We start from the raw sequence: 20,472 nt of genomic DNA, 5'->3' as shown, positions 1-20,472 counted from the left end.
GAGTTTATTCCAAAATGAATTAAGTGTATCTGGGCAGGATCCTAAATGTAATCAGGGTATTGTCACAATCATAAAACTCAAATAGGATCAAATCCTCACCAAACAGAAAACACAATTTCTCCAACAGTCAGTAAAATATATGGAGCAATATATGTAAAATTATCAGTTTGTTTTTGTAAAATCTATACTTTTTTGGATAAAAGGGAAAAAAATACAACTGAAAAGAGAAAATTACTTTACTGTCTGTTTCTTAGATATCAGAAAGAGAATTTCAAAATTCATCAAAGCTAACCTTCTGTTATGTACAACAGGCTAAGCTGAAAAGAATGTTAACAAGTTCAATTTTCATTCAATCAGCACTACTGCTCTCTGAAATGTTTCAATGCAGGAAAGAAATAAAAATAATCTATATGGTAATTATGAGGATGAATCCCCAGTAACTTTCAGCTACATGAAAGGTCAGTTCTATTCAAGATATTTTATCAGTCCCCTGCACATACTCCTGTCCTGTCATTTTAAATCTGAACAGCATTTTATTTTCCCATTTACAGCTACCTGCAGAATTAAGTACTTAAGCCAAATAAGAAAAAAAAAGAAAGAAAGAAAGAGAAAGAAAGAAAGAAAGAAAGAAATGTTGAACGCTGGCAAAGGCTATAATAGCATGGAGATAAATCGTTCAGCTGCTCTCTCTCAAGCCTCTGGGGCTGCAGATTTTTCTTCTCCTGGTGCACTGTGGGTATTCAAAACTTGTTCAACATGATTTCATTTCATTTCAGGCACTGCCTGAGAAAACTAAATTACAGAATCAATCATACAGAAGGTCAGAGTGAGACTTCATTACAAGTATTGCATGCTTGCATGAATATCTTTCATTTATGACTGACCCAATATGTCACAATAGCTGTCTAGTAAAAATAATCCACTTTCTGAAATTGATGTACTACTGATGTCAATGCTACTCAGCAGGCTGGGCAGATTATAGAGAGGTGTTAAAAAAAGGGAACCCTCAGGAGCACAAGTTGTAGTTTTATAGAATTGCCATCTTTTGTAGATTAAAATAATTTTTCAGAATATCATCTACACAGACAACAGAGCCTCAGTGTAAAATGTTTTTGCCAGAATATTGCTACTGATTTCTACTTATTTTGAGTTAGATATTTATAAGTATAGTATCTGCATCATGTAAATCAAGGGTTTCTTTGAAGTCAAAAAAGCATCAACATTCCATTTTTCATTAATACATTTTTGAATACTAGGATTTTATTTGCATATTATTAAAATGTAAATGTTAATCATACTGCACTCCTTTTATCTCCCCTTTTTCGTTGCTGTTGCCTGTTTTTAAATGTAATAGCATGCATTTAAGTAAGATAAATGTATTGTGCTTGTTGCCAATAATAATGAAGCTAATCAGCAGTGTGACAAATTGTCACTCTTTTCTAAAGCAAAACCAATATGGCAGGGTAAGAAATCAGCCCCAATACATCATAAACTATCTTCTTCTTAATAGCATGACCAATTGTTAATCCATCAATACAATCTTTTAATAACTATTCTGGTAATAAACATCTTGATTGCACTTTGCATGAACTGAAGAATATAAGTCATAATAAATCAAGAATATAATGTAAAGTATTATTTATTATTTTTCTGGTCCTCCTATGGGGAGTATCTGAGGAGCTTGAAGAAGTATTATGATGTAGCTAGCCAACTCTGTACCCTCAGGGAGACATAGGAGAACCTTGACATAACCTATTTTTAACTATGCCTCCAGCGATTCTGCATTCAAGTTTATAGGTGAACATGTCAGGTAGTACATAGAACAAAGCCAAAGACACACTGTATTAATCATAATTCTGTCCAAACATTTTATTTTTTTCAAAATTTCTGATTTAAAATCTCATGACATTTCTTCAAGGTGAAATTCTACTGGACTTTGCAACAAGGTAAGGCTATATCAAGCTAAAATAACTATCACTTACAGTAAGCTCTCTAATAATTCAGAAAATGACCAATGAACTTGATGTGGTTCATCTCAAATTATTTTAACCGTTCATATTCAGCAAAGGAAACTACTGCTTGTTTTTCAGTATCTATAAACTCTCTCCTTTTGTAATTAGCCATAACAATTAAGCATTAAAATAAGACTACCCAAAATCACTGCATAAGAGCATTGTTCTGTAAGTGTATATGAATATCATAATTATTTTATGGCCCCCATCTTTAGTTCTTTCAGATATAGTAAATTCAATTGACCACGAAATGAAATTTCATAGTCAAAATGCCTCCTTTACATTTTTTTATTGCTGTAATAAAGTTTTTATAGCTCCCAGGCAAGGTAATTCATGAAATGTCTAATTTAAAGATGAATTCTAATATTATTAATAAATATTTACCAGTTGAATAAAGTGCCCATTTTCAATATAAAATATGATATACTGTTTTCATTATCTATTTTCAGAATGAAGATGATCCACTGGGAATGTATCTGAATAGTAGATAGAGATAAAGGAGTTTTGGGAAACCTGCACGATGACCCTTTTTTATTTTTTAAAGACCCTTAAGCTATCCAGTGTTTGTGGGCAGGGGAAGAGTTTGATTTAAGAAGAAAGGGGAGGAAAAAATGTCATCACTTAAAAACGTAGGCTGCCTCTCCCACAGTAAAACCCAGAGGGAACAGTCCTGGGGAGGAAATCAAGACACGAATCCCCCTGCAAAGTTCCTCCCTGGTCTTGGGCCACGGGACCTACCCGCACCGCTTCATCAGCTACCTAGTAAGGCAGCTCCATTAAAGCTGTGCTAACAGGGATTCCCACAGCTACAGCTTCCCCAGCACCACCTGAATTGCGGGGGGTGGGGTTTGGGTTAACGGTCTCCTCAGAAAATCTCAGAGGGGCTGGTGGGAGGATGAGGTGTGTGCTTGCCGAGGCTGCCTCCTGGCCCACCAGGAACTAGTCCTGCACCAATGAATCAATGGGAGCTATGGTGTCAAATTCAATGGGCACACAATCTAGCCCCCAGTGTCTACTCCTTCCCCCAGAGTGGGCCCTGGAAAAGGAAGGACATGATTCTGCAGAAGCGTAGCTAACCTAGTGGAGGTGGGAGGGTCAGTGGAGAAGAAGTGATCCAAATCAGAGGGTCTCTTCCATAAGCAGATCTGAAGGGGACCATCCAACACCATTATTTGTGGGGAATCACAAAATATGAAAAATGCAAAATTAAAAGCCGTATCCTGGTCACTTTGTTCACACAATCCAACTGGTAACACCAAGGAGAAGTATGCAGGATGTGGTCAAAAACATTCTATTATTTGTGCCTGAACTGGTTGTGGTGTGTGAACTGTATACCCATACAAATCACAACAGTTCAGGATTCCCTACTTCTTTGGCACATAATTCCCTACTTCTACTCCAAAGCCTGAGACTTTATTAAACTTTTTTCCTCTGGTTTAATCACTCCGTGTGCTCAAAACATACACAAATCCCAGGCAGGATGAGATCAGAGTAGAGGGATCGTATTCTGAAAGTTATGACTCCTGGCCATGGAATTATTTTGACTTTCTGCCTGCTCAGCAGTGAGATTCTTTTATTTATTTATTTTTAGTGTTAGCTATTTATCATGACCTTAATGGGAACATTCAAGTTTGCAATGAAGCCAGCAAGCTGTAATGGGCTTTCAGCTAGAATGGAGAAATCCAAAGAAACATTTGCTGCACATGTATTTGTAATTTTTTAAATTACTGCATCTTGGTAGAAATCTAATCTTTCCATGCTTTTACCTTATCTGGAGTGTTTCATTTTAAAAAATAAGACCATGTGTATAAAACTGTAAACTGACAATGTGACTTGCTTTCTTCTAGACCACTAGTAAACTTGCATTTTAATTTCACCACGCTAAGAAGAAGCTCCTAGAAAACTGCCAATCTGAATAACTATTAGTTGTATAACATATCTGTCTACCTGTACATATAGCCATTCTTTATTATGAAATACAGAGACTAATTCAAACTGTAGCCAAGGAGTTTAAAATGCTAAGTACAGTAAATTTACCACTGAGATTGGAAATAACTGTGGATCTGATAGCCTCACCCCAAAAACACTCAAAAAATGGGACCCGTAGGAGAAAAAACTAGGTTCCCTTTTGTAGAGTTCCCAGCAGATCAAGAAGTGAGATTTGAATCTCTGCACACTGGAATGAGCAAACACTGTGGGCAATAAAATACATGGACCCTGCAAGACACATGCAGATCTACTTGACATCATGGCAGTCTGTCTGAGGAACTGTGTCTTCCGAAAGTTCCCCCCACAACTTTCCCAGCCATATGGTCAGAGTCATCCTGGCCAGAGACTCCTCAACCCACTGCTATCCCAACAGACTTCCCACTAAAGTGGGAGTTGCACAGTATGAAAAGGCTCTGTAGAAAAGTTAATATATCTTAAGGTTTTACTAAATTTTTAGTAGATTCTGATTGGTGGGGTTAAAGGTGTACCTATCATGCTGGCCGAACCCTTCCCCACAGTCAGATCTCTACCTTGCACCCCATGCCAGGCTTTCCAGAGGACAAGGGCATAGATGATGCCTTGCCTCAGCCTACCACCACTCCCAGGGGCATGGACAAGCAGAGAGCCCCTGTTTGCGAGGATCCTCAAAGGACAATCTTATCCTGTATTTCCAAGCATAATCAAAATACTGAAAACAAACAAGTTATTAATTTAAAAAGATGAAATGCAGGGTTCTTAGAATAACTGCATGGAATTATACATACATAGTATAGTAAAATATTTCCTTTACTGTTGATAGATTGGTTCAAAAAGGAAAGGAAAGGAAATGAAGAAACATTCTCTGTATTATGCTAGCAAACCATCCCTGGTACTGTCAAGGCAGTCCCTTACCTTCCACTCAAAATACAGCCAAATAATTCCTTGGTAACTAACTTACCTAAGACAGGAGGAAGTTTTACAGGGGAAGAGCAGTTCTTTCAATTCTATAGAACAAATTCTGCCCTCAAAAGTGTGGATATAGCTCTCATGAACTTCCTCAGCAGTCCTGAGTGCATGCAGTGGTAGAATCTGGCCCATGGACATGGGTTTCTAAATCCAGTCCCAGAATGCAAATTCTTACGTTAACAGTATTACCAGGCTGGTTCCTTTATTGTAAAATAGAGAAATCCATTCATATGCAGCTCAACAATACATGGTTTATTAACAACAAAGCCCACATTCCTGAATCTACCAACATTTTCCAGTTGCCATAGAGAAGCAAATACACCGAACCCTTGCTAAAATGCGGGGTTCGGGATCCAGGTGCGGTACCGCGTTAACAGGGGGACCACGTTACCATGGATCCCAATTTAAATATTGAAATTTGGGAGCCATCGCCACAACCGCACTGTATGCGCATCCGCGCTCTAGCGATGCACGCTCTAGCGAGGGTCCGCTGTAATGCTATTCCATTAGTTGTAGTACTCCCTATCATATGTAAAGTGCTGCAGATACGCAGGTAATATTATCTATTTAATACTGGCAAATGTTTAAGGGTGACTACCGTTCCACTAGATCAGACGGATATTTTGAGAGGTCAATAAAAATAGGTATTTTTATATATTAAAAAAATCTGCATTTCTATGTTTTGACAGGTGCTATTAATTAACTGAAAGATACAAAGGACCATGCCTACCATATGCAATCCATTGCTATGGATTACACCATCTTGCTCCACAAGATTTCGTGATATTGTAATAGAAGGGAGATCCAAGCTCTGTGGAGGAAACTGGGGTGTAAATTCATTTCCTTGTCCAGGCAGCTGGTCGCTTAGACCCTGAAAGGGCAACAGTATATCTGCCATTCCCAGCGTGGGGTCTGACTCAGGAGGGGGCGTAATTGGTGGGATCTCAAACTCTTCATCTCCGAGGCTTGGAGTATGGAATGTCTGCTAAGGAAAAGAAAAGCAAACACATTAGAGTGCACCATTCTAAATATTCATTTTTGGATTTGCAAACCAAACGAATTCTGTATTATTTAGCTCTCAAATGAAAACTCTGTAAATAAATTTTATAAGTTTCATATACATAGGGCTTTGTGGATAAGTCTGATTAAAGATTTAAGTCTCATTATCATATGGATTTAATGGAGTATCAGCATTAACAGTTTTTAATGCGTACTTAATTAGCAACATCTGTCTTTGTTGTTAGATTGAACATCAGCCACACTGGATTTGGGCTGTATAACAAATTGCCACTTTATTTATATGTTTTTGAAATAGCATCAACAGCTTACATTATTCTCATGCTTCATAAAATACTGACAATTTTGCAGCACATACACTCCATTAATCCAGTACTGAACATGGCACATCTTTTGTTTCCTTTTTACAACTAACAAACATGAAATATTATAATTCAGTTTTTTATTTCTTTTCTACTCCACCTATGAAGTACAATGGACCCCTTTTCATAAGGGTTATTATTGGACCACAGAAATGTATACAATAGCAATAGTGAGTATAGTAGCTTCCAGTGTTTTCTGAAGCAAGCCAGCATGTTTGAACAGTGGGTTTTTTTATTAAGTAAACACCTGTTAAGATGCCTGGAGCAGAATATATACTGCCAGTTATCGTCAGGGTTTGTATGTGTATGTGTGTGTCTAAGATAATCTTTATTCAACTACAGTCTGGATCTGGCCTCTGCATTGATGACTTTTATTTGAAAAAAAAAAATGAACTAAGCTTATTCAGATTTCCTTCTTGTGAGTTAAATGAATTTCTGTATATTACTTCAGGTCCACTGCTTCTTAATAATAGAAATCTAATACTTGAAATTAGGCCATTTCACATATACCCAAATCAGGACTATCTCAATCAAACTCAGCAGTTGGCAAGCCTAAAATAGGCACTCTGTCTTGTTTTGGATGTGCAGCACTGCCCTGGGATTTATTTGTTTGTATTAGTTCAAAATTCTAGTTGAGAGGGACAAAAATTGTTTCATGTATTATTTATATTGTTTGAAAGAGTGTCTTAATTCCCGTTAATTTTAAAATGATATGTTCAGTGAAAGATCTCATTAAGTGCTGTAAATTGTCATCCTTCAGACTGTTAATGATGATATAAATTAATAACCGCTTGAGAGAAGATGGAAACTGAAACACAAGTAAAACCTTTGCTTGCATACAGAACCTGTCAGCTGTCATTATTGGTCTCTCACCAGAAATGATGAGGTCCCAGACTGCTACAGTCTGCAGGAGCATAGTGAGAGAGTCTGCTGAGACTCTAGCAGTCTCGCTTGATGCAGAATATCGCAACTTAATTCCAGATTTGAAAGCTGGTCCTGAATTAGGGAGACATTTGACTTTCATTGCCATGTTACAAAAGGCATACATTTTCTTAGTGTGGAGCGCTGAGTTCACAAACACAAAGGATGGATTGGCCATGAGAAGTGGTTGGCTAATGAACATAACCCTATGGCTGCATTTGCAGTTATTTTGGCACTAATGTGGTCTAGTAACAGATGCAACTGTAATTTGTGACTCATTTGCTACCCCATTACTGCTTAATGAAATCTAACATATCACATTAACAATACGGATAAACACTCATTCTTGATATGTGGCATTTGGCTGTTTTCATTACCACTGTAATTAACACTTGAAATATTATTTCAATAAATATTTAAGGTGCTTTAAAAATGGGTCATGGTAATCATCATGACACAGAGACAGAAAACAAAGCAGAAGTGAGGATTCTAAATGTGAAGGTGTACTAGTGCTTACACTGTTCTCTCTGTAGGGCATTATTTACGGGAATAAAATGGTTTTCTAGCACGGCGGTGTCCATATGCAAAATCCTAATGAATAAGCTGCGCTCATTTAAATGTAAAAACTGAATAACCAAACACACACTGAATGCAGTAATTGCCAAGTTAGGCTCACACTATAATGCAAATATTAACACTTAATCATATTCTTATTCTTTCTCTAAGCAGTGAAATCAGTATCATTAGACTAGCTCTGAAACTCTGTTTTAAGTGTCATATTTATGAGGTAGAAATAATTATGAGAATGGGATTTTGTTTCCCCATCTAAAGGGATAAATCCATTACAACTGTATAAATATATAATGCAACCATATAATAATGCAACATTTGTATAATTTACAAGTACAGAGAGAATCATGAGTAAACTGATGAGTACTTACATAAAACTAATTCTCACAATATAATAGCTTGAAATAAGTATACATTAAAAATATCTCTAAATGATCCAAGAATGAGGATAAAATAGATGTAATCTAAAAGAAAAAAAAAGTATTGTAGTGATGTAGTCTTAATCCAAATCACTGGGCTATTCAGATTGTAAAAAGAGGTATGTGATTTGATATTGCAGAAAGGTGCTGTTATAACCAAGATAATATAACATTTCTGGGGGTTATCTTACCAAATCGTATTTTTTAAGTTATTAACTTTTCAAATATTTATTTCTTATATATATATATATATATTTTTAAGAAGTGTGTGCATGGTTAAATGCCATCTGTACTGAAATGTTCAAAACATTTGTTCCTTTTGATAAAAATGCAAATCTGGAGAACTGTTGTATCAACATATAACAGCCAATGTCTGACACGGTGAATTATCACAGCTGGAATTAAATTGTCTCTGAACAGCTGCTGGCAGCAGAGCTTTCATCAATGTTTGATTCAAATGTAGGAAAAAAATTCTACAGAATGAAACATCATGTTGTCATTACAGATGGGGTTTGTGTTCATTATCACAAACAACCCTGGAGCCAGTGCCAAACAATATTCCCTTACCTAAGCAGTGTTGTTGGATAAAAAGAGATGGTGGCCATTGTAAAAATGATTCATTAAATACTACTCTTAATTTGAACCTTCAACTTTATTGTAACACCTTCTTTGCCACTGAGTTCCATACCACTTTCTGTTTGGCTCTAACGAGCACAGTCATGACAGAATTGTCACCTTCAATGAATAAGGTCAAGGCTGCTCAATTTTTCTAACCTTTCCTTACCCTTGGGAGATTTATGATGTACACCTTATGTACATATTAAATATTACTTACTACCAGTTTCTGCCTCTGTCTCCATATTCCTACATTACACATGCATGCCCATAGGTTTTTAGGCAATACATCTTGCCCTTTTTATCTTTCCACCCTCATTGGAACAATAGCTGTTATTTTCCAGCTATACCCAAAAGGCAGCTCCATCTAGAGCTGATGTCAATACTACTGCAATGATAGTCTAAACAACTGGTTGACAGAAGATTGTGGTCTAAAAACAACTGCAAAAACATGGTGGTTGGTGCACACAGCCCTTCACTAGCCCCACTCCTACAAGCTAGCAGCCAAACGTATCACCTCAATGATCTGTCAGCCTCCATCAATTCAGACCCAAGGCTTGTTCCCAAGCCCATGTCTAAAACTTGGCTGAAAGTCTGTTCCTCGTTCCCACAACACAAACACTGCAGCCAACTAAGTTGTTTTGTTTTCTAACTTATGTGAGTGTTAAGAACCCAAATTAAAATGTTTGTATCTATGAGTGAAATTAGCATATTAGCTACTAATGACTTCTACTAGGCTTGCTTTCAAAATCTACACCTACTGTGCCTTTTATTTGTTTCCTTCTGTTTATAATTTTTTTCATACACAAAGCAGATTTGTTTCTATTGACATGCTATGTAAGTAACAGCCTTATGGACAGCTAAATTGAGTAGTAATGGAGAGCTGTCAGGTTATTTTCTTTCTCATTAAAGTCTTTATTTTGTGCTCCATAAAACACATACAAATTCAGCACTTCACTCTTCATCTGTTGAAAGTCTGTTAAATTATCAAAGCAAACAGCGGAATATGAACACAGATAAAAAGAAAAACATCTACCTCATTTGCAGTAAGAAATGCATTATTTGCCTCCGTCATGTTCATGTAGTTGTTATTGTTTCCAAACTGAAAGAAAAATAGATATTTGGCTTTTAATATATGCCATGATAAACCTTTATGACTATACAGTCAAAATATATTCTTTATCCCATCAACTACCGAGAAAAGAACTCCTTCTGAAAAAAAGATAAGATGTAAATCTGCACAAGCTCTTTTGGAGCTGCTATAGTCACAACCAAGCTGGAGATTTTGATTATTATATTGCTGCTTGAATTAGTATGGATCATTTGTGTCCCCCAGTTCTGCACAGAAAGGGTCCACTCTGTGCCTGGAATCTGCCCCTTCTCATGAGGAAGGTGGGGTCAGCTGACTCTGCAGCACAATCACCTCTATCAACCAAGCATGTCACAGGTCCATTCTCAGAAACAGATAATTCATCCCCAGACTCTATTATGTTTCTGCAAAGGCCCACCCATCACCCAGGAGGTCCTGAGGGGAACCAATGCTAGGGGAGTCCCCAGTAGCAGGGTTTCAATTAGAGCCTATTTAAAAAAGGAAAGAGGGGAGGGAGAATGAAGGAAGTCTGCAAGATTTTTTTTTTTACGTCTCCATCATCTCCTCCCACCCATTCAAAAATTTGAAATCTTTTGCACAGTTCTCATTCTAGTGGAGTCACACTGCCAGGGAGCCAATGGGGGCAGGGATAGGGAAATTGTGCTGGGGATCTGCCAGGTTTGTGGTGAACTCTGTGGCCCATTCCACTGAGGGCCTCTTCCTCCCACACATGTGAACAATCAAAGGGTATCCTCATGGAGCTTCTCTCCCCCAAGTTTCCTTCCTTCAAACTCTGAATCATGAACATCAGTTGACTATCAGAGAAATATTTCTTCTTTTTAGGGACCAGTATGGAAAAGAGGATGTGGCTAACTGGTGATTTACATGCACGGCTCTCTTAAATGGCAGCAGTCAGATGTTTGTAGGAAAATAGGTAGACTGGTAACTATCTTTATACACACACAGGCATTTCATAAGCTTTGCTTTTCAAGAACAAATACCATTGGTGTGTTTGTGTTGTCAGCTGAAACAAGCAGCTATGGGTTTCAAACCTCCTTTGTGTTTCTAAGGTTCTATTTACTATGAGGCATAGTGAAAAAAATATAATAAAGGGTAGCAAAAAAGGAAAGAGTCCCTACGCCACATTTGTGTATGTTATCTACGTTCATTAGTGTTGTTGTAAACTAATATTTAATACCTAACATAGCATTTTGGGCAAGAGTGAAAAAAGGGATTGCTGAAATCTCTGAACACATTAATTTTTTATACACTGTCATTAAAATGACCTTCTCACACCATGAGAGTTAAGGTTGCATCAGCATTTCTATCCTGACCTCCTATTTTCTGAGTTTTATAACTCAAATATAAATCTTTCCTTGGGTCTTTTCCTTGTCTTGCAAAGTCTTGAGTGCATTTTACTTGAAGTGATTTTTTAAAAAATAGACATTTTTGATACTACAGAGCTCTACAATGAGTTTGTGAGGATGGGGAAATATTCATTTTCACAGCCACCCCCACAATTGTCTGCTCCAAATGAGATAATCCAAAAATGCTGCCAGAGTGGGATGAATCCATAATGAAAAGGGATATCCTCCACCCTCACTCAGTACTTTGTCCAACTTACTGCCTGGAGGTCTTGGTGATGAAGAGGTTTCAGACCTTGCCCCTCATACCTGCAGCATCAGAGAATGGGATTGGGGGAAGAAAACTGGGTCTTTTCTTGAAAGGGTTAATTTCCCTGAAAGACACAAGAACCTTTCCCCAAACTCCCAGCAGCACTGGGAGAAGGGAAGAAAAGGAAGATGGGTAAAGGGAACTGGGATCTGATCAAAGTCCACTGTAGTAAAATGAATATCTTTCCACTGACTTCACTGGCCTTTGGATCCCGCCCTTGGAGATAGACTTTAGAAACAGGGTAGAAGACAGAACTGGAGGAACTGTAGAAGGGAAGAACTGGAGAAGGAAAGCAAGAGATCAACTGCAACTTACAAAATTAGAGAGTAAAATCTCCACACCAAAATATGAAGCGATACACAAATCGTATCTAGGATATAGTCTAAGTAAAACTGGTGTTTATGGCATACATATACTGTGTCATAACTACAACTAACTACATAGCTAAAGATGATGTCAATATAAAATTCACCTAGGGGCTTAGTTTTTAGAGTCAGCCATTGCATATTAACCGGAATTTTTTCCGGCCAAGATCTTGTGTGGATTTTTAGCATACAGACTTAGTACTCATGCACAGCAGTGAGACTGACATGATAGATTTCTCATGTCAGTGAGTCGAGAACTAAGAAGGATTTACATGAAAAACTATAATGGCTCCAAAGGAGCTGTTCTTTTCTACAGTACCAAAACAAATCACTTATTAAAATAATATCTAAATACAGTCATGTACATGAGAGTGATTTTATCACTATCTACTGGGCAGAGCCAAATTCAACCCTACTATATAAATGAGCATATCTTTCCTGAGGTTGGACCTGCTCACAACAGGCCTGGTTTTGGCTATATACACCTTTAAAAAAAAAATAGAATGATGTGTTTTCTTGGTCTTCATATACTTAAGTACAACATAGGCTGAGGCAGATCTGAATGCCAACTGTTTTTTTCTCAATTTTATGCGATTCACAGATTGAAAATTATGTCTGTCTGTCGTTAAGACAATGGAACAAAATGAGAAAACAAGGGAAGTCAAAGTGAAGGCTGCAACTACATTTTTAACTTGCTACTGTTATTGCGAATGGCAGCTCCCATTTTCTATAAGAACTCCAGAAACTAGCCTCAGACAATGCAGTATCTGTGCTGCCAACGTGTATCACAACTTCAACATTATTTAATTGTAGGTCTTTGTCTGTGAATTAGAAATCCATTAAGACAAACTATGTTTTATCAGTGAGCATTTTAAAGATTAAACTTACTTATTATCTAATAGTAACCACAAATGACACAGGAAAATAAAATGGTTATTATCTTAAGGACCTAAACAATTCAAAAAACAAATTAAGCTTAGAGTGAAATAAGAACTGGGTTAGAAATCCTCTTCTGAACAGTTAGTATGCGAATGTAATTACTGAAGAAACTACAGCTAATCAGCTGTGAATTGTATCCATTAATTAGTATTTGCCCTGGAGAAATGAGAAAAATCAGTAACAATGTTAACACCGCAATGCACTGATGAGTACTGAAACACAGGGCCCTCAGCAGTTAGTCAAGCAGGTGGCTCCAATGGTCCAAGTAATTTTAAAAGCTCTCACCTGAAGTGCAGAGCTGGAATTACAAAGCACTTCTTGCATATCTTTTGTATCTATATAAGGCTATAATTAATGGCTTTTAATTTAGAAACACTTTATGATCATCTGGGAACAGTTATAAATCATTCTAAATAGAACAAGGAGTTCTATTCTATTTTAGTAAAATATTTCATTTAGAATAGGCAGACAAATCAAACCTGTTGTGTGAAATGAGTCAACACCTATCTCCATTTATTTTCTGGGAACTCACTTGCCTAGACTGACATATACCAGTAATCCACATACTTGAGAACAGGGGTGCAAAAGGAGGGCTAGATCCTGCAATTTAATTCACATGAGCGCAACCCTTGTGACGCCTCACTGATTTCACTGACTAGGGCATTAAGGTGGATCCAGCTGCTGGATCTAGCCCTGATACCTTACTGTTTGAGTTGGCCTATGTGTTGTTCTAAAAATTACTTAGTAATAATAGGTTTCAGAGCAGCAGCCGTGTTAGTCTAAATCCGCAAAAAGAAAAGGAGTACTTGTGGCACCTTAGAGACTACCAGGTGCCACAAGTACTCCTTTTCTTTTTTTAGTAATAATAGTCAGTAATACTTTGTACTATATGGCGTCTTTCACCTGAAAATCTCAACGCACTATACAACTAATAATGAATAAAAGTTTCCGGAGGAACATGCAGCGTTATCCCCAGTTATTCAGAAACAGAGGAACCATAAGTGACTTTCCCAGGTCACAAAGCAAGTCTGCGGCCCAACTGAAAACAGAACAAGTTTTACTGTCTGCCTGTCCTGTGTTCAGCCATTGGCTCATGCTTGTTTGATTTCAAGAACTGCACAAAGTCCAGTTCCAATACTGACTAAGATTTGCACCCGGTCTCGCTTTTATATATGCACACCATATTTTGATGGAGCAAAAGAAACTGTATATGCACCCTCATGTTCTGCAATGCATTGAAATAAGAAAAGCAGGTAAGATATTTTGAACAAACTGTAGATCATCTCATTCATTCATTCTGCATGTGCAATGCCTAGGACCCTCTCAAATTCACAGGCCATTTAGGTCAATTTCACGGTCATACGATGTAAAAAATCATAAATGTCATTATTTCAGCTATCTACATTTGAAATTTCACGTTGTTCTAATTGTAAGGGTCCTGACCCAAAAAGGAGTTGGGGGGAGGTGGCAAGGTTATTGTGTGTGTCTGTGTGTGTGTGGGGGGGTGCAATACTGCTACCCTTACTTCTGTGCTATTGCTGGCGGTGACTGCCTTCAGAGCCGGGCAGCTGGAGAGCGGCGGCTGCTGGCTGGGAGCCCAACTCTGAAGGCAGAGCTACCACCAACAGCAGTGCAGAAGTAAGGATGGCCTGGTATGGTATTGCCATCTTTACTTCTGCGCTACTGCCTACAGAGCTGGGTCCTCAGTCAGCAGCCGCCACGCTCCAGCCACTCAGCTCTGAAGGCAGCTCAGAAGTAAGGCTGGCAATTCTGCGACGCCCCTAAAATAACCTTCCAACCTCCCCCCTGCAACTCCCTTTTGGGTCAAGATTCCCAGTTTGAGAAACGCTGGTCTCTCCTGTGAAATCTGTATAGTATAGGGTAAAAAACACACAAAGGACCAGATTTCACGGTCCGAGAGGCATTTTTCATGGCCGTGAATTTGCTAGGGCCCAAGCAATGCCCATTCAAGTGAGTGGGAGCTTTGCATTAAAACTAATTACATTATTTGGTCCTATGTCTTTAAAATTACAACAGTCCTTGGGGTGAAATAGCCTTGGACTTCAGTGGGGGCAGGATTTCATCCTTTTCTCTCTCTCATAAGGTTAATTGGGGGGTGTATGTTTGTTTTCACTTTGGGGAATGGCAAGAAATCTCTTGTAGCTCATTCTTAGTGCCAATCCAAAGCAGCCAAGTAATTGCCATTCTGTAGTCCAGTAAACCACCATTGCTGGTCTTCTCAATTACATACTTTCAATTACAATGCTTGAACTGAAATGTCTAATCTCACTACAGATTGCAGTTTTTAAAAACATTTTTCCTATATTAGGTTAAAGCGGTGATACTCAGACTGAGGCTCAGTAGCGGCAAGTGGCTCTGTAATGCGTCTCCTGCAGCTCTTCACAGCAAATGATATCAAAACACTGTGTGATTTAATTATTAAGCAATCTAAGTTATTAACCAGTCAGGATGCTTTTACTATACTACTGTAGTTGAAAAAATAATACTGGGTCAGAATAAGAAAGAAAGAAAGCTATAATAAGTGAAACAATTAAGTCACACCACTGTGGCTCTTTTGGGTGATGTGGATCGCTAATTTGGCTCCTGAACCACTGAAGTCTGAGTATCACTAGGTTAAAGTTTCTTTCCCACCCTGCATGCTTGTCCTAATGGACAAAGTCAAATCAACCCAAGGAGCAGACTTAGGTTTTAAATATTGTGCAACCCTTCCCCTTCTTTTTAACCCTTATACCTTTAACTTGCAGTATTGCCAACCTTAGATACCCACAAATCATGAATCAGCTCCCAAAACACCATGATGTTAGCTTAAAAATCACAAGATTTTATAACAATAATTTAGATTCTGATTATTTGTATTCTGGTTTTTGAACCTTTATGGTAGACTTGCCTTTAGGGTTTTCAATCTGTTCCCTGCAACCAGGAGTGCTAGAAACTTTTTTTTTTTTTTTGGGTAAATGAAAGTTGAAATTCTCATGAATTCATATGAAACCAGGAGCTGAGGCAATACTGTCAGGAACACATCACAGGTGAAAGGTTCATAGAGTCTGGCTTCCTCTCCAACATAGCCTCCTCAAAAAATTAAATTTTGGGCTATAGAGTGTGTTATTCTTCTGTAGCAGTGATGAGGCAAAACACATTTCCAGAAAGTAAAATATAAGCGACAGTACATAATCAACTTTATATTATACCCTGTTCTAAAAACGTGACCATATTTTCACAGCTGTACCCATAAGCCTCAAATCTGAAAGTATTAAAAATATGGTGGAGAATAATTTGCTCTAAAATATCCCATGATTTTCAGAACATTAACTATGAGTGAGATGGGAGAGTTTAGATACGTAGGATGAAATCTTGGTCCCACTAAGGTCAATGATTTTACCCATAATACGTAGCAATTCTTAAATAACCGAACTGTACACATCACCATCCTTTTAACTACCAAAACCCTAGTATAAATCTGTTTGAAAATTAGTGAATAAAAATGAACATTTAGTCTTGAGATAACTCATCCCTAGTATTCACACTAGAAAGAAGCAGATAGAGAAATACAGTAAGTAACTTGAAGATAGACAAATGGGTAAAATTTTCAAAATGCCACCCACCTGCCTCAGTGGAACTTGCGGAGAAAGGGAACAGTCCCAGCAGCAAGGGAGGGAGACACTTGCTCTTCCACCCTGAAAGTCTCCGGCACCCATCGGCCAGCTGGGAGGGAGGGTGTTGATTGGCCAGCATATCACAGCTCCCAGGATTTAACATGAAGCAGGGGCCACATGGAGCCTCTTTCAGTTCTGTTCCAGTGGCCTCACACTAATCACCCCAAACCAGGAATTGAAATCCAGTTGACAGATGCTGCAGGTCTAGACATTCAACCCTTTGGGGGATCAGGAAAGAATTTGTTCTCCCATGGGCCAATTGGCAGAGGACAAGGAGTTTTTTGCCTTCCTCACAGCATCTTCAAACCACAGCAGGTTAGGTAGGAACACGTTTAGTGCCTAACACAGGTACTTGGGTTGAGTTGTTTATTCATTGCAACTTGCAGCCAGTTTCCAGGGCAGTTAAGAGGATAAAATGAACAGTTCTGATGATAAAACTGATAAAAGATCTGGGATTTTGGTGATAGGCCTTGGGCTCATGGGATAGGGTGAGACCTTGTGGCCTTCGCAGGCTGAGATTAGACTTGTGACCCTCGCGGGCTGAGATCCCCATCCTTCTGCACCCCCTGTTCCCCTGGCCAGGGGGGAGGGTACTAGGGCTCAGAGACAGATGAGTCCTGGAGCATAGGCTGAGGAGAGCCTATCCCAAGTTATGGATTTTCTGGTCATGATCCCTGTAACCCTGGCATGGGAACCAACTAAATGCTTGGTAGAGGAGAGTGTGAGTGATGGGCAGGTAGTGCCCCTCCCGTGTTAAAGTTTAATAAAAGTTGCAACCTGCCACTTAATTCCACGCATGTGTCTGTCCTCATTTTGCCGCTATGTCTGCATCAGAGTGCTTTCAGGTGACTTAAGAGTCTAAGTCCAATGGACTTTCAATAAATTTCAGCCACTATACTACTCAGGCGCCTTTGAAAATGTTGCCCAAACGTCTTCTATCGAACACAAACAACAATTTTTATAGTCATAGTACTTTTACCCTCAACTGTGAAACCTGACTCACCAAGCAAATCTATTATATATTCCCAATCAAACTCCTCTTGTTAGTATAGACTAACCAGGCAAACACAAGGAACAAAAGGAGAAGCTTTTGTTCCAACCAAGAACAAAACAAAATCTGGCAATAAGAATAGGCGGCAAAGATGTACTGAAATCATACCACAGTAAAAAACAAAAAAAAAACCAAAAAAACCCCCAAAAACCACATCACAGTATGTCAAGACAATGAATGGGCCCACTGGTACCATACTAACAGAACATATCGTGAATTGGGAAAAAAACGTATTTATGCCACTTGAAGAAAAGTTTATAATTCTGTACTCAAAGTACTGTAAGTTTGAGGAGGATATGCCATACTTCTCTTACCAAACAGATATGCTGAATCCCTTATTTAGGTGAAAATAGAACTCATATTTAACTAATGCAACCACCTGTGCCTTCATAATTATTAGTAAATAAATATCAAAAATAAATATTTAGGGCCAAATATTGTATTGCATTTTAGGTAGACAGACATCCACATTCTATCGTTTGTGCTCTCATTTCATTGCTCCTATAAAATGGCAATCTCTAAAATAAAGTTAGAAGCCATATTTTTAAAATGTGGCCATTAATTAAATTATATATATTTCTCTACTTGCACAAGAATATGTATATTTGTGCAAGTAGATACATTATAATTATTGTATCTACTAAATATGACCATTATATATATTCATTCCATGTAGAAAAATATCTACTTGCACAAATATATGTATGTTTGTGGAAGTAGATATTATATATAATTATTATTATGGCAGAGATCTCAGCTCTATCTTCATTTTGGCAAATTAATTCCTGAGAGTCTATACCATCTTTATGAATAATAATAATAATAAAAAAAAGATAATGATCCCAAAAGATGTAATTACAGACCAGAACTAAATTACTTTGCAGGTCTAAGTACTGTATCTTCATAATTCCACTAGAGAACATCTTCACTGCATTTGGGCAGATTTGATTTTGCTGCCTGACCAATAATTACAGCTCTGGCAAATACAATGTCTGATAAGGACATCAATTAAGAATGAGCATTGTGTTATTTTAAAAAAAATAAAAATCATCATGTTCACAGCCTGTCTGATTGAATGAAATGCCAAATTAAATTAATGGAGATTGCTAAATCTAGCTAGCTGGTGGGGAGCCATGCAGAAAGTGGGACAGCATAGACAATAAACGGTCTGTAATTAAAAGATGAGAAGCTGGACTAATGCTACTTCAGCCTGATTACTTCAAACACCACAATATACATTAAAATCATTCTGACAACAAAGTGTGAAGAATGGGAGGAGGTTTTGATCAACTAACATCTACAAACAGCAATGTCGTAATTAACTGCTACAGAAAATTATAAAGCAAATATTATTTGTTCCCATCATGAAAAACTACTTACTTCTTCAGTTCACACAACTGCAATGCAAAATAATTCACCAACAGTTACAACATATCCATCTCATTTTTTTCTGGTAGTGCCTTCGCTTTAAGTATAGTGGACATATAGCTCCTGGACCCATGAATCAAGGAACACAGGGAGGGCTCTTTAGATGATCTGAAAGAGTAAGTCTCCACAACCATTTAAATGCTTCAGAAACTTTAGGTTATATTGCAAATTATTTCATTTTACTTTTGCAATTAAAAATGAAGAGACATATTCGGCTCTCAGGTTCACTGATGTAAAACTAGAGTAAATCCATTGTCTTCAGTGGAGTTACTTGGGATTTACACTATTGTAACCGAGTTCAAAATCTGGCCCAAATCCTTTAAAAAAAATAAATAAATCAAAGGGAATGTCAATTCCATCTCAGAGTGAATCCAAAATGATGCTCTGGGTATTGTGGCTGCTTGGGGACCCTGCAAATCTCAGTACTTTGTCTTGCAAGATAGAAAAACTTCTGAAATAAGTAAATTGTAAATTACAGTAAAGGCTATGGGTAATGGGTATAACAGTAGACAAGCCACAGCAGCTCAACATGGAGAAACTTGGATGTTCAGAATGTAAGAGGGTTAGATGAGAAATAACCCTCTGGTGTTCTGTTGGAGTCTGAAGAAGTCAGGCAGGGCATACAATGTGGTGAGGAAGGGATGTTGGAATTATTGTGCAATGGTTAACAGCCCTCTGGGTTTAGTAAAAATCACATGTAATCAAAAGTAAGCATTTGTGTGTATCTGCATGAAGTACTAGGTCATTGGTCAAGATGCAAGTTATGGTATACTTACTAGTTCATCCTTCTTGCATTTCTACATATATTTCAAAAGTTCATACAATGCAATTTACCTCAGAGATCCACAAAGGCACAGTATGGTGAAAATAGTTTAATTCTAACTTTGTGAGACATATTATCATTAAAAATACATGTTAAAAAACAGAATAATACATTTTCTTCTGCAAGCACATTCATTTCCTATTTGCATATGCCCACAAATTTCCCACAGGAAGGCTTTAGAGAACCTTGTAAAAAAGATGACAATTTATACCAGAATCTACTCTAAAGGTATTTTGGCCCAAAGAAGTTAATATCCAAGTCTGATACTACCAGCCAGCCACATACAGAGTTCCCTCAGGTGATATATTTGCAACTTGATTACTCCTCCACTGCTTAAAAATCAGGAGTGAAATGCTGAAGTCAATGGGAAACTCCATTTTGCCCAGATCTTACTTTGACTGAAACTATGCCAGTGATCTGCCAGTGATAAGCCACCAGGCAAGCAGAATCTTAAAATAAATTACAGCATTACCTAACCCCCCCCAACTCCCAATTCTGCAATCACATTTGCACATGCTCAACTTTAAGCAGGCGAGTAGTCCCATCAATTGTTCATTAATGTTAAGCATATGTATGAG

At 37.8% G+C, this 20,472-nt stretch overlaps 1 protein-coding gene across 4 annotated transcripts in view; it reads right to left on the bottom strand.

Annotated features, from left to right (window-relative positions):
* Positions 1-20,472, bottom strand: part of TOX3 (TOX high mobility group box family member 3) — a 101,909-nt gene that overhangs the window by 16,283 nt on the left and 65,154 nt on the right. For 2 of the 4 annotated variants that reach the window (XM_073307646.2, XM_073307644.2), the window contains exons 2-3: positions 9,887-9,952; positions 5,677-5,928 (exon numbers count right to left, since the gene is read on the bottom strand). In XM_073307646.2, coding sequence (XP_073163747.1) covers positions 5,677-5,928; positions 9,887-9,952 — 318 coding nt within the window. Of the gene's footprint in view, positions 1-5,676; positions 5,932-9,886; positions 9,953-20,472 lie in introns of all 4 variants that reach the window. The other 2 variants (XM_073307645.2, XM_073307643.2) reach the window with 1 other exon arrangement.

The sequence above is a fragment of the Lepidochelys kempii genome, chromosome 12, assembly GCF_965140285.1.
Source record: "Lepidochelys kempii isolate rLepKem1 chromosome 12, rLepKem1.hap1, whole genome shotgun sequence".
Lineage (NCBI taxonomy): Eukaryota > Metazoa > Chordata > Testudines > Cheloniidae > Lepidochelys > Lepidochelys kempii.
The sequence above is the reverse complement of the archived record's forward strand: the minus strand, read 5'-3'. Positions and strand labels throughout refer to the sequence as shown.